At 33.2% G+C, this 15,188-nt stretch overlaps 3 protein-coding genes across 5 annotated transcripts; 1 reads left to right on the top strand and 2 right to left on the bottom strand.

The window, feature by feature from the left end:
* Window positions 1-3,009: 3,009 nt before the first annotated feature.
* On the bottom strand, window positions 3,010-7,052 carry LOC105450689. Of its 2 annotated transcripts, none has more exons than XM_011690639.1 (6): window positions 6,986-7,052; window positions 5,475-6,884; window positions 4,288-4,471; window positions 3,703-4,097; window positions 3,402-3,613; window positions 3,010-3,239 (listed from the first exon to the last, which is right to left on the bottom strand). In XM_011690639.1, exons 2-6 carry the CDS (start codon window positions 6,659-6,661, stop codon window positions 3,202-3,204), a joined length of 2,016 nt encoding a protein of 671 aa, XP_011688941.1. In that variant the 5' UTR covers window positions 6,662-6,884; window positions 6,986-7,052; the 3' UTR covers window positions 3,010-3,201. The 2 variants fall into 2 exon arrangements, with proteins under 2 accessions (XP_011688941.1, XP_011688942.1); XM_011690640.1 differs by having other exon boundaries at window positions 5,475-6,871; window positions 6,986-7,051.
* Window positions 7,053-9,197: 2,145 nt separating this feature from the next.
* LOC105450691 lies at window positions 9,198-12,025 on the bottom strand. 2 transcript variants are annotated; one of them, XM_011690642.1, is made up of 3 exons: window positions 11,456-12,025; window positions 10,865-11,090; window positions 9,198-10,244 (listed from the first exon to the last, which is right to left on the bottom strand). In XM_011690642.1, the coding sequence occupies exons 2-3, from the start codon at window positions 11,080-11,082 to the stop codon at window positions 10,016-10,018; spliced, it is 447 nt and encodes a 148-aa protein (XP_011688944.1). In that variant the 5' UTR covers window positions 11,083-11,090; window positions 11,456-12,025; the 3' UTR covers window positions 9,198-10,015. The 2 variants fall into 2 exon arrangements, with proteins under 2 accessions (XP_011688944.1, XP_011688943.1); XM_011690641.1 differs by having other exon boundaries at window positions 11,430-12,024.
* Window positions 12,026-12,113: 88 nt separating this feature from the next.
* On the top strand, window positions 12,114-14,935 carry LOC105450688 (AKT-interacting protein-like). Its single transcript, XM_011690638.1, has 7 exons — window positions 12,114-12,372; window positions 12,993-13,174; window positions 13,253-13,317; window positions 13,716-13,816; window positions 13,888-14,075; window positions 14,163-14,331; window positions 14,645-14,935. The coding sequence occupies exons 1-7, from the start codon at window positions 12,355-12,357 to the stop codon at window positions 14,726-14,728; spliced, it is 807 nt and encodes a 268-aa protein (XP_011688940.1). The 5' UTR covers window positions 12,114-12,354; the 3' UTR covers window positions 14,729-14,935.
* The last annotated feature ends 253 nt before the right edge of the window (window positions 14,936-15,188 follow it).

Here is a 15,188-nt window from a genome sequence, read left to right as displayed (position 1 = left end):
CTGCGTGAAGAATTGCTGCGTGTGCACAACGTAAACGAGAACAGATGGTGTGTGTAGAGGCGTTTATTTTACAAAAATGATACTTTGGAAAATAACTTTATCACACATGGTTGAATTTGTATTAAAATAATCTTTAATTTAGTCACAAAAAATTTAAAAATTTTAAAAAAATGTGAAGTAGTGGGGGAAACATTAAAAAAAAATTTTTTTATTACTATCATAAAATACACTTCAAGCCATTTAACTTTAATTAAGAACACTTTTTCTATCTCTCATAGTTTCGACGAAATTTGATCGGAAGAAAAAAAAAGATTTTTTCAAGGGGTGATTTTATTTCTTCAAAACGGAACAGAACACCAACAAAAAATAGTTTCGTACTATGGATAAACTGCTCTACTTTTACACAATGTTTCAGATTTTTCTAGATTTTCGGGTTCCCTAACTTTCCTTGTGAGATATAAGCAATTCAAATAAATTGCATTTTTTATACGTGTCGCCTATGGCTACAATGTTAATGAAAATGTCGCGTTTATTTTTGAAGGGTCTAAATTAGCAGTGATATGTTAATAAAAAATGAGCATGCAATGAAGGGACATGAAATGAATATTGTGGAAAAGTTCATAAATTTTTACCGGTCAGTTTGGAAAATAGAGCCTTGAATAAAATGTAATTTTTCATTTTGATTGACATATGGAGGTGAGTGAAGGAGATGGCCAGTCGAGCTGCGTTAGTCTGCATCTATCTGAATTAATTTTTTTTCCGCATGTACGTGCGACCTATGGACAGGTGCAATCAAATGTTTTCTGTCACTGGTCGGAGTGAAAATATTGCCACCGAGCGCGCGATGGGACCTAACTTTTGAATGATATTGTCACGAGTGTGCAGTCATGGACATATCGATTGTGACACTTTTTTTTAATATGTTTTTAAACGCATTAATATTTTGCAAATGTGAACCATGATTAGTGTATTGTCTCTAGTATTTCTCTGTATTTCTTGATTGCTATGCTGAACAATATTCAATGCAAATAAAATAAAATATTACGAAACAATTGATTCTCAAGACTTTTCTTTATTGCTACATCACTGGACTACATTAAAACTTATGTAAAAAAAACTCATTATCTAAACAATTCCCCTCACATTTCTTTATTTTTTAATAAATATTCTTCAACTAATCTTTTTATAAATCTTTTACAAATAGAAATATATACACGAGATGACTGTTAAGATCAAGTCAAGGATGATTGCTTGTGTTCTGATATTTTGATTGCCGGAACTGAAAATCAATAGTGTATGTAATTAATTATACATTTTCAGTATTGGGACAGTATATATAGGAACACAGTCTATGAGTCGATTAATTTTACTTGAGGAACCGTCACCCTTATATATACCTATCTAAAAATTATCCTACAATTTTAGTGTTATAATGGTTGCGTTCAGCAGAAAAGCGACTTTAGAACTGTTGTAAAATTCTTTTATATGATAATTAGTTTATACATATATATACATATACATATTATACATATGTATATTTAAATTTATGAAGAATTAAAAGCAAGAATTAATGCAGTTGCAAAGCTGCTTTCTCTGCTAAATGCAGCCAATATTTGAGTATTACTATTTCAGGATAAGTACAATGTAAATTGCATGAGAAGTACGTGCATTAACAAGTCATAGATCTTTGTAATGCACTAATATAAAAAAGATTTCAAGTCAGAACATTTTAATATTTTAAAATATAACGTACAAAATCTTTGTGCAAAATTTATAAGTTATCCTGATACTGCTCTTTACTAATTATCTTTTAATATAGAGTAAACATATCGCGTAAACGTCTTCTCTGTTTTCTGTGTTGAAGTCTTTCACAGTACGAAAAGCTATATTCACGTCATTTACTTCGATAGTATCCTTCGCCCTTTTTACTTTAATAATGAGAGATTCCAATGGTTCTTCACTGAAAAACATTTTCAATTTCTTTGAATTCTGTAATTTTTTAAATTAATTAATATGTACAAAGTGTTGATAGTATTACTACCTACTATTCTACTATATAAATTTTGAATGATTTCTTTTGACATCCTACATGTATTATTTTTACTTATATACATACACAAATATTTATTTTTCCTAATCAATAGGTCTGTTTTCTATACCTGAATTACTGTACACTCTTCACACTTGAAACTAAAATGAAATATGTATATTCGGCAAAAGCGAGAAAGGAGTTCTAATGCAGTTCAGTGCTGAAATAGAAAACAGACCTTATATTACCACATAGGAATTGTTACACTTTTCAAAAATCTTAAGCATTAATTTTAAGCATTATAAAATTGATTAAAGACTATTTTATTTTGTAACACGAAGCTTACAATTAATATTATAACCATATTAGTGTAAATTGTGATGAGATCTATTCTTTGTACCCTCTGAATTTGAATCTATATCTAGATAGACGTATTATTTACGTGCTGAATTCATTTGGAGAAAAAATATCGAGTGTTGTAATTTTATTTAATTTGAATAAAAGATGATTAAGGCGGATACAGACTTGTTGCGCAACTGCAAAATTTTGATATAATGATGGGACGCAGTATGCAGCATGCAGTATCAGTACGTTAATCTCTCTACTGAAATTGACATATATCACAGTATTACTAATCAATCATAAGGATCATAATCGTAATAAGGAATTCATTGATAAAGCTCTGTGGATAAAGAGATAAGGAATTCCGTGATAACTGATAACATTGACTATAATTACATGAAAAAAATGGTAATAATATGAGTAATATTATCTACAAATAATGTTTGTTAACTGTTAATCAATATTACATCACTTATATCATTGTATCACTTGTATCATATAGATACAACACATAAATTTTAAACATATAATAATATTGTACTCTGTGTTTAATAAAACATTACAATATTAAATTCACCAATAAAAACATATAATTTCGGATTCTATAACTAAGAAGAATACATTTATATACCACAAAATATAGATTGAAAAAACTTTATTCACAAAATACAGTTTTAAACAAATTTATGAAAAAGATTAGATTATTAATCTGTGTAAATGATTCCATAAAAAACGTATATTACTTAATATGTAAATTTATTAAAGTAATTTATACTCTTGACACAAATGCATTAATTTTAAGAGTACCTTACTAAAAGAGATCAAATATTTCAGTTGTTCATATTTCTTTCTTGAAACACGCCAATATCTAAAAAGATACAGAAAGATTTCTTTTATAAATATAAATAACATAATATATAATTATATAATAATTTTTATATAATTATTACTAAATATTTTATTGCTATGTGCATATAATCAAAATATAGGTATTAAATGTAGAAATAATTAAAAATTCCATTTGAATTACCATTTTCCGCGGATGTTTCTATCGGAAAAACAGATGGTTTCAATAGGCGCATCAGTACAACATGATTATGAGCAGTTTCTATTTCATGTACAGTATTTTCTAATAGCTCCGTTAAAAGTGTTTCGTCCTTCACGATTGACTTATCAGCTATTAAAGACAGTTGTAAATTGCCTCCGTAACTAAACAGAGATAGGCCAAGAGCAGTAGTACTTCTGGAAACGAATTGTGATGCATCTACACATTTACATCGTTACAATGCACAATAATTTTATTTGTTATAAAGAAAAGATAGATACGATACTTGTTTGGTATCCAGAAAGCAATGTTGCTCAAAGAGTTATTCAAAATACGAACTTTTTCCGGTCCGCGCATATTGCTAAATGCCATCGTGCTGTGACTTAAAAGAGAAGCCTTCAACATTTTCACCGGCAGTAGCGCGGATAGATACTTCATGAACCAATAATTAAGCAAAATGTCTGAACTCTTTCTGAGCTCATTATTTGCTCTTGTAATATCTTGAAGACGCTTAAAAAATTGAGAATCCTGACTTGACTCGATTGTTTGCCCGTTCACATTAGAGATACAAATTCGCAAGAGTGCAATCGAAAACTTGTTATCTAATGTTAAATTTTCGTCAGGCATTGCCATTCTTATTGGCAAGATAGCTGTTAACGTATCGGGAACTGTTTTCTGGATCTACGATAATATAACGATAAGAAAATTTAAGCTAGTAATTGACAAATAAGTTTAAACGCAGATTGACGCAAACTAACTGTGTAAAAAATCTTTCCATTTCTTAGATATTATTTAAACATATTTCAGAATCAAATTCTTTAGACTTATTATTTGTTGCATGAGAAGTTTATACATACTTATACATACTTACGCGTAAATGGTATTTGTATACACTAGCGGAAAAAGCTGCCAATATTACATCTTCAAATTTGGCACCTGTATTTTTTCTTATTTCGCGAATTTTCATCAAAAGATTCAATGATTTTTCATTCGTCACGTTATCTAGCCGGTAAAACATTATCTTTTCACCCGTTTGAGGTGGACCATGCAGAGCGCTGTAAAAACATATACATTTATTATAACAAAACTTATATACTTTAAAACGATACTGTGTATACACTATTAAGGGAAATTAAAGCATCACACTTCGAAAAATAAGTAAATTTTAGTTGTGTAATTTTGTCAAAAATAATCGGAATGAGATGTTCCAAAAATCATTTCGAAACTTGAACGAATTACGTACGTTTCTATTGAACTCGATCTATTCTGGTCAAAAAGGAAGAGCATCAAAGTTCAACAAAATCAAGATGAAACGATTTTTTTATGTTCTTCGAATTAAGTTACTTGCGTATGTACGATGAAATAACAGGAGTATTTTAAAGATAATACTTTAAACTTTTTTTTTTAGCGAACGTTATTCCGTCTGAGCAATTAAAGTTAAAAATATGCTTTTTGTTTCAATGCCAAATAGCTCGGTGAAAAAAAATTGCATGACAACAAGTACGCAAATTAAAACTAAACATTCATACTTTCGGAAGCTTTAAATAATATTTATATCCGACTTCTTATTATGGCATTACACTTTGCAAAGTTTGTAACAAATTTTGAGATTTAATGGCTCTCCATTTGTATCTGTGTAGCTCTATAAAAAATTCAGTCAAATTAAAAGTATAGATCTGAAAAGTAGAGATTTCAAACTTCAAAATGTTTTTCGGAATATCTCTTTTTAATTTTTTATTCTCAAATTTACTCATTTTTCTCAAATTTACATTCACATAAAATTTAAATTTTTTCGAAGTGTGTTAAAGTGTAGTTGCTTTAATTTCGGCTGGTAGCATATAAAAAAGGCAGATATATTAAATATATTTAATTAAAATTTATTTCTCATAAAATCATGAAATTTTAATCATTGAAAGCAGAGATTTTAAACATATTTCTATTTCTTTGCTTTTTTTCAGGCATTCAATTTAATAGAAATATAAAAATCTCTTTATTCATCTATTTTTAATAGAATGGAAAAAAACTTTTTTAATTCAATGGATTAAATTCTGAACGTACTTTTCGTCCATGCTACGAACAGCTTGTTGAACGAAGAATTTTGGAAAAGAAAGTAAAGCCATCGTTAGTCGCGTGACCTCTTTAATTCTTCCGTACAGTTGTTTCAGTACGATAACTTTGAAACTCAACGATATACGCTCGATCGACATTTTTGCTTGCTGTCTCAACGACTCGATTGTTACATTATTGAGAAGCTTTGACGACGCACGGAAATGATTTCGTAAGTCTTGCACAATTCGTGAGAACGTTACGTAAGTAAATGGCATCGATGCAGCAAGAATATTCTTTTCATAGAATCGCACAACATCCGTCCCGTGCTGGAAACTCCTCTGCGAATTGTGCAACGCCGGGACGATCTCTTTGAAACGTTCTTCAGTCTCGTCTGACGAGGCGATGCTCTTGATCTTCACTCTCGCCTCTTTCCTGTCACCCCCGTCCTCCTCTGCGATCGTTTTGAGTAATAGGCCCAGAAGGGCCACTCCATCGCCCAGGGAATGATGAACGCGAAATAACACGGGAATTTTTCGGATGTCGGTATTGAAGCACTCCTCGGGACACAAGCGGCCCTCTTCGACGTGAGATCTGGACCTCGGGCATCGTCGTCCGACGAGAATCTCCCACGCGGCCCGGTGATCTTCGGGCAACGGTCTATTGCACACATTTTCCAAGGTCTTTCTGAAGGACTCGCTGGAGATATCCTCGCAGGACCCGTCGCAGTTGGCGTTTACACATTCCAGCCATCTGATCCTGTCTTTAAGGTCCACTTTCTCGCTTCTCTCCCAAAAATAGTAGCCGAATTTCTGGCTTCGAAGGTAGAACAGTTTCTCAAGCGTCGTGCCAGCGGCCTTCGAAACAATGCGTTCGTTTATCAGATTTCTGAAAGCCTCTAGGAAGATCGCGTTTGAGTCCCGCGCGGCCTTCTCCAGTATCATCAAGATGTTGACAACGGATAGAGAAACGTCCTCAACGGCCCATACGCAATCCGCGCCTTTCAAAAGACCGGCGAACTTGCTCCGCAACTGGATTCTTAACGCGATCTCGACCGAACGGCGATAAATGTATAAAAAGATTAGAGCGATCACGATGAGAGGTGCGAGCAGGAAGACGCAAGCAGTTCCCAATAATTCCCACAATCTCCGACGCGTAATTCCATTAAAAATGACCGAGTTTGATTCTTCTGGTTGCATCTTTCATGTATATAAGATTTAAAAAATTGTTGATTAATTTTAAATGCACCTATTTTAGTTTTTTTTTTTTATTATTTCACTGACGTCGAAATCTAAAGTAATTCCCGAAGTATTTAATTTCTTAAGCTGAATTTAATAAAATTTCACTCAGTGAGAAATGATCAATTAGACAACAAATCGATGTCGATGAGTCACTGATTCTTGTTGTATCTGAAAAGAAATTCTTTGGAAGAAAAAATTTTAATCAAAATGTATATTTTCAAATTAATATATTTCCCGGTATTAAATAATTTAATAAGATCTTATTGTTAAATTGCAACTTACAGTTCTTATCTCATTCGTTTTTCTAGGAATCTGGGACACATTGTACCGCGGAGACCAGCGAATACGTTATTTATATAGGGAAGCCACAGATGTTTCGTCTGTTTTCGCAATCAGATTGTGACTAAATCCCTTAATTGTCTTATTTTTTTACCGACGCAATATTTGCCTCTGCCAGGCATTACAGCATTTCTCTTCAACACGCATTCGTTTAATACTCAAACGGTTCTTCTAACTAGTCATACATTTTACTTTATTCAAAAATTTTATTTTGTTTTTAGAAATAATAATTTACATTATATTTTTTGACATTATTATATAGCATATCTTGCAAGTTCTAAGTTTTATTCGTCAAAATCCAGCATCTTCTGCAAATTTTTTCAGTGTTCCTTTTAGAATTTATAACGCTCTCTGCGATGAGCCTCTGATGCAAAATATCAATCTACAATATATAAGTATATAGAACATATTATTATTACATAAAAATCAGATAGTGAGCAAATCCAAGAGAATAACAATGCATTGCCTAGGTGATTACTTATTACAAAATGCGTAGTTTGACACACAAAAACTTAATTAATTTGACGCGCAAATTAATATTCGGCATATTAAAACTATGCGCGCGCGTATTACGAAAAAAAAGAATAATTTTACATATATCTCGCTTCCACGGTTTTGCAACGGCAGTGACTGCAATGACATTTCTTAAATGTAAATATCCAGAATTGTCGCAACTATTTGTTGCAATATTTCATAAGGCACGTATAGGGGAAAAATAAAAACACTTTAGTATAATAGAATTCTGTTTGTCCGCGTTTTATAGACTGTATATCCGTCAGAATTTGATCACGTGACTTCAACATGAAATACCGCAGAAATTGAGCAGTTTCCAAATCCTGTGAACACTTTAGGGTAACTTTTAATTTACGGACAGTATTCGGATTGATGAACGCGGATTCGGTTGTTGTCGCGATGTATCTTTCCCAGGGCTTTTCTACGTGCGTTACGTTTAACATTGTGACATGATCGACTTGTATTTATTGTGCAGTATTTATCGTGCGTTTTATTTTTACTAATCACTTTATCAATACTTGATTTGAGTCATTTATCGATATTCACTTAACGAAATCAAAAATCAGTTCAGTTTATTCATCATTCAACTAAATCACAATTGGATCGTTTTTGAGATTTCCACAATAACAAGTGTAATCCTGAGCAATTGATAATTAATAATAATATGACGATAATAATATGATGATAATAATATGAATTGATAATAATATGACAATTGAATCATCGATAAAATAAACGGTCGTTGAGCCTTGAGTGTACTCGAACGGCAGTGACTCAAACAGTAGGCGTCGCCTCAGAAATCAGCCCGAAATATGCATCTAGTGTCGAGCATTGGTCCAGATTGTTGAGCCGAATCTCCAGCCGAACTTCGAGCTGCGCGGCGGAGTATTTCGGTGAGCATTTAATTGTCTTTTGCGTGACAAATGCTCGCCAAAATATTTACGGCTCGATAATCTAATTATCTGAATACATCAATTTACTTGATATGACTTATTTCCGACTTATATTTCTCGACTTATTCTAATCTCAAGTATAGGTACCTCTTTCTGTTTCTGTTTCATCGCGCAATCCATAGCGATAATTTTTCTTTTCAATTGCTCATTTTGAGATAACAGAGTATCGTATCTGAAATTTAATCAAAATATAAATCGTATAATTAATGGTGTAATAGTAAGGGAAATTACTTCTGATGCCATGTCTTTTGCACTTGTCTCCTTAGATTTTCCGGCAGTATGTCGAGAGAACCGAGCTGTATGTCCGTGACGCTTTGTCGAAATAAATCTAAAGAGCGTTCTTCCGAACAGATTACGAGCTAAATGAGCGGCATCGAACAGAAATTTTACTCACTTAACATCTGTTTGTTACGCGTTTTAATCTTTCTCAGGTCGTCCGTCAAAATTTTATCGCGTGACTTTAACGTAGAATACTGTAGAAATCGAGCAGCTTCTAAATCCCGTGAACACTTTAGGGTACCTTCTAATTTATGGATGGTATCGCGGATTCGGTTAATTGTGGCGACGTATCTTTCACTGCAGGGCTTTTCTACGTGCGTTACGTTCAACATTCTTCCAATCATGACGTGATTGACTTGACTTGATTGTCAGTAGAAAGGACAGAACACAGAAAAAACGTATAGAGCTCGTTTTCGTTGACAAGATCACTTTATTTAGCCTCTGTACTTTTCGTCGCTATGACAAACAAAATGCAATTAAAATTAAATATTACGGAACAATTGATTTGCAGGCCTGTTCTTTATCGCTACATCACTGAAGTACATTAAAACTTATTTAAAAAAAAGACTCATTATCTAAACAATTCCCCTCATTTCTTTATTCTCCCATAAATATTCTTCAATTAATATTTTTATAAATCTTTTATAAATAGAAATATATACACGGGATGACTAGATAAGTTAAGATCAAATCTAGGATAGTTGCTTACGTATTCCGATATTTTTATTGCCGATACTGAAAATCCATAGTAAAAAAAAATGAAAATAATTTTTGTTAGAGCACCATCAAAATAATTTTGTTCGAAAGTTAAATCCGTATTATGCGTCACCATAAACTAAAGATTTTCAGTATTGGCACAATGTATATCTAAACACAGCCTATGAGTCGATTGTTTTACATGAGGAACCATCACCTTCATATATATCTATCTAAAAATTATCCTAAAAAATTTTTTTCATTTTTATAATGGTTGCATTCAGCAAAAAAAGCTTTGCAACTGTTGTAAAATTCTGTAATATGATTGGTTTGTACATTTAGATCCATGAAGAATTAAGAGCAAGAATCAATCATGTTGAAAAATCTCATAACTGCAGTTGCAAAGTTACTTTCTCTGCTGAACGCAACCAATATCTGAGTATTACTATTTTAGGATAAGTACAGTGTAAACTGCACGTGTAGAAATACGTGCATCAACAGACCTTTGTAACGCACAAATATAAAAAAGATTTTAAGTTAACGCATTTTTACATTTTAAAACACAACGTACAAAATCTTTGTGCAGAATTCGTAAGTTATCCTGACATTGCTCTTTGGTATCTTTTAATACGTTGAGTAACTGTTCCCTGTTTTCCGTGTTAAAGCCTTTCATAGTACGGAAAGCTATATTCACGTCTCTTTCTTCGATAATATCCTTCACTCTTCTTACTTTGGTAATGAGAGATTCCAATGGTTCCTCACTAAAAAAAATTTTTAATTTCCTTGAATTCTATAATTTTCCTTAAGATACATATAAAGTTTTGAAAGTGTACTATCTACTATATAAATATTGAATGATTTCTTTTAAAATCCTATAAATATCTTAATTATTTTTACTTATATACACGGAAAGAACGATTTTGCTGGAAGATAAAAAAATTTGAAAATAACTTAATTAAATAAATTACAGCACCATCAAAATAATTTTGTTTGAAAGTCAAACTGATTGCTAGAATATCAAAACTTTTTACAGCAATGCTTATTATTTTTGAGTTTTCCAGAAAATATTTTGATGGTGTTCTAATAAAAATTATTTTCAAATTTTTTTTAGATCTTCCAGTAAAATCATTCTTTCCGTGTACATATACAAATATTTAAATATTAATAAATTTGTTTTTTCCAATCAATGAGTCTGTTTCTATACTTGAACTAATTGTATACTCTTTGCGCTTATAATATCATATAAGTATCTACTTTTCAAAAATCTCAAGCGTTAATCTTGAACGTTATAAAAATAATTAAAGACTATTTTATTTTGTAACATGTACGATGTTTATAATTAGCATTATATCCATGTTAGCATAAATTGTGATGGACTCACGATTGATTCTGTTCTTTCAGGATCTCTGAACACTCGTTGTACACCGACAAGTTTGCCAAACCATCCACAAACTGGGATCGAGAAAGATAGTTTTGAAACAGTTCGTTGCCCTTCTCGTCAGTTAAAGTATTATTTACATTGTCAGTTATTCTATCTAGATCTTTACTTGTCAAATTACTGCTCTTTATAAGAGCCATCATCAGTTGTATCAAACACATCTTCCAGCCTGAAAAGAATTGTAAATCGAGTTATTTGTGTATTTTTTCAACGTGAGATCGAGACATCAAATTTAGCATGCAAATAAATAAGGAATATAACAAAAAAAATACTATGAAAAGAAGATAAAGTTTGGTAGCAATCGGTCGACTTTCCCAACCGAATCGAATACCGAAAATTATATCGGCACTTGACGTTCACAGTACAATATAATTATAGAAGTCTCTTTTGCATCGATGAGAAGGAAAGATGCACGACACCTGTATGCTGTCTCATCGAGCAACATATCGATGCATTTATTATTGATAAAACTGAAATAATTTTAGATCTCTTCTATATATTTTCATACCTTTATCACAAAAAATCCTTAATTACTCCGATATTGAATGCAAGATGTCGGTATATATAAGCCGAAATTCTCAATCTTCGACGTTATATCTTCGATGTTCAGTTAAAACTAGCTACGTGCCAACTAAATCGAACTGAATGTCGTATATCCATAGGGTGCTAAACAATTGTCGCATTCTGAGTTTAGGTCTTTACCAGACCTCCGTTACCAGACGCAACTTTGACTTGCACATGCTTAAAGGCAAAGAAAACAGCTGAGTTGACGTCAAACCGGCCGACCACCGACGCTTTCGTATACGCTCAATTCGAAGTCAGTGTGCCGGGAACGCTTGTGAATCAGATAACCCCGCCCGAATGATAAGAGATAATGCGAGCACTCCGCTTTACAATACTCCTCCAACATGTGTTCTGCGCAGATTCACATTGCACGCGACATTCGACATTTAATCGAAAAACAAATCTCGGAATTTTGCGCACACGGTTCTCATCAAGTCAAAGGAAATTAACGTCTACATCCTTGAATGGTAAACTCAATTCTTCTCCACGGAACTTTCTCTCAGCCGCATTCTCAATAAACCTCAATCTAACTCACTTAAACATCGCAGCTTATTGGCCGCGGCAAAGCGGCCGGAGCAGTCCAGAGCCAATCGGAATGGTTTTTGGCTTTCACGCATCGAGTGATTCATGAGATTTTCCGTCATTCCATGCTGCTCCATTCTCATTCATCCCACTGTGATCATTCGCAAATCGCACGTCGAATCTGGAGCTGATCCCGAGATTCCCGAGCCCCCAAATGCTCCGATTCGATCTCCGCCGAAGGCTAGCGATGAACGCTTATCTCGAAGCGTAGCTACGAGTGTAGCTTATCACGGTGTAATGTAGCGAGTTATTAATATCTTCGTGTCCGCTCGTTTTGCTCACTCGTCATGATGTCGACGACCAAGGTGATTCTTTTAATAAATCGCATCTTTGCTTCAAAAGTGACACGACTAAAAAAAAAATTAAGTGTCCAGGATTTTGATAAGGATAATGTTTATCTAACTCATTCTGTCGTAAATAACTCGATAATCATATTTTCTTTGAGTTGTGTCATTTTTGGAGCAAGAATGCAAAGAGACATAGGTATAGTGTTTTATCTCAAATTCACGCAGCGAAGCTGAATAATGTAATATTTCAAATAATATAAATATATAATTAGATGTGTAAAATAATAATAATAATCATAAAATTTTACGATTGCATTTGGTGAGAGTCGAGAATCATATAAACGAACGTATATTCATCTTATTGTTTTTTTTACTTAATACATGGTTAATCTAAGGATTATAAGATTTTGCTGATTATTCTTTTAATTTTCGATAATAAGATATTCGTCTGACGATCCTTTTAATAGTAACATCGACGAATAAAGCTTCTGATTGCAAGTGGTGAAAGTGAGAGAATCATATATATACCCATTTTATGCTTAATAAATATTTTTTTAAATGTTATAACAGCGATCGATATATTCTCTTTATCATTTTCATAATAATTTTCGGTAATGGTATTGTGTTGCTTATTTCAGAGCGAAGACAGCAAGGACGATAATCTAAACAGGCAAGGCTCGTTCAGGAAGCTTGTGCCGGGTAGCAGTAATGGAGATTCCCCATTGAGCATGTCTGTGAAAATGATCGATCGGCCGATCGTGTCGCAAACCAACAAGCAGCACGCTATTTTCTTGCAGGAGTACCAAATTCTTTCCGAGTAGTAAGTAGTTCAGTACAGTGCTAGCGCGGATGTATATGTAAAGAGAGCTGATTTTCTTTTTGTTATGACGTTTTACAGCAAGATGTTGTGCTCCCAAGACTTGAAGGGGATTTACGTGATACCATCCGCTGTGAACTCTTTTCGTAAGTATATTGCTAATGATTGTACAAGCTAAGTATTCAGTGTATTCGCGATTCGGCATGCAATTTTCCGTGATAACTTATAATCTGTGACATTAATGCATTGAGAAACCTAACACACTGGAACAAATTTAGTGCCGTTCCGTAATTTGCATGTGGAACAAATGCCCTTTGTACTTTGCTTCCTCGTTCGCATACTGCGTTCCCTCTTATCGAAATGCTATAGTATATTTGATAGGTGTAAACCTATTTTATAGGTCTTGCTCGTCCCGATTACGACTTGTATAATGGTTTCTGATGTAAATATATATCCATATCTCTTGCCTGTTTCACTTTAACGTACGTTAAACTGGCGATCGCGAGAGGTTCTAATAACGCGCTGTATTCGCATTTTGTCGCAGTGTGGTTTGGTGTACAGTTCATTCGGCAAGGGATCTATAAAGGCGGAGTTTTTAGATTCACCGTTACACTGCCACCGAACTTCCCCGTTGGAGATTGCCCTGTAAGGACACCTGACTCGCAGGTACGATCGCGACCTTACGCGCAGCTTTCTGACTTAAAAATGTGTTTTAGAAAGTTGTGTTCGAAACTCAAATCTTCCATCCACTGATAAATCCAGAAAACGGACAATTGTGCACGTCGTGGGGATTTCCCGAATGGAGAAGGAGCAACAGAATTTGGCAATTATTACAGTATATCACTAAGATATTTATTAAACCAGACACGAAGATGACTCCAGTGAACGAGGAAGCGTCCAGCTTGTAAGTATACTTATTTTTCAAGGAAACGTGAAAGATATGTAATCGTCTAGGACGTCTACATGTGTGAATGGATCGGTTACATTGCAGGCAGGAAAATAATATTGAAGCTTTCCGAGAACGTGTGAAAGCGTGCGTAAAGGAGAGCGTGAATCAAGTGTTTAATTCACCTACCATGGATGATCCGCATTATATTACGTTCAATCCGTACGTAAACGAACTACACGATCCCACTAAACGAGAAATCTACGAACCAAAAGTAAATAAGTATTTAAAATGTATCGCTCATTACGATAAAAATACATTCAATTTTTATACACTTATGTCCATTTCCAATGTAGATTAACTTTAATCTCCGATTAACTTACCCTTTATCTTTTTCTAAAATCGGAAAGAGATAAAGAGTACGTTAGATCGATTAATGTTAATGTTAATCTACATTCGTAGAAACGGGCGTAATCTCGGTTTAACTTACTCTTTATTTTTTTATAAAATCAAAAAGTTAGATCGATTAATGTAAATTAATCTACATTCGTAAAAATGAGCATAAATTAATTTATCATATTTCGCAGGACGAAGAAGAAAACAAGCCGTTGGGTTTGTCGTGGGTGCAACCCGGTTCGCTTCAACCATTTTCAAAACCAGAAGCGAGATAATGAAGGGATTCTAAATGCTGGCAATACAGTGAAACAACATACGTCCTTAAGAGCTGTACAAAGAAATTGTTGCTCTCTCTCTCTCTTGACAATCGCGTGATGCCGATAAAGTCACAAAACTTATTGGAAGAGCTATTTTTCTATTTTCAGAGAGTATTTGTGTCTTAACATTTTATATGGCTCTATAATATGTGTTAAAGAGAGAGAATGTTTAGAACAAATTATAATATACTCTTGTAATTAAATTAAGACATAGATTATTGATATAATTGTTCAGAAATATGGAAAATTTTATTATACAATTTTTATTTTAATACATATATTAGTAGTGTCTCAATTTCTTTGCTTGATAAATGATTATATGACAAACCCATTATTGCTCAAATAATGCATGCTCTTATATTAAATTAAGACATAGATTGATAACAATGTATTCGGAAATACTGAAAATTTTATTAGA

The sequence above is a fragment of the Wasmannia auropunctata genome, unplaced genomic scaffold, assembly GCF_000956235.1.
Source record: "Wasmannia auropunctata unplaced genomic scaffold, wasmannia.A_1.0 LD336057.1, whole genome shotgun sequence".
NCBI classification, from domain to species: domain Eukaryota; kingdom Metazoa; phylum Arthropoda; class Insecta; order Hymenoptera; family Formicidae; genus Wasmannia; species Wasmannia auropunctata.
This window is presented reverse-complemented; position numbering and strand designations above follow the sequence as displayed.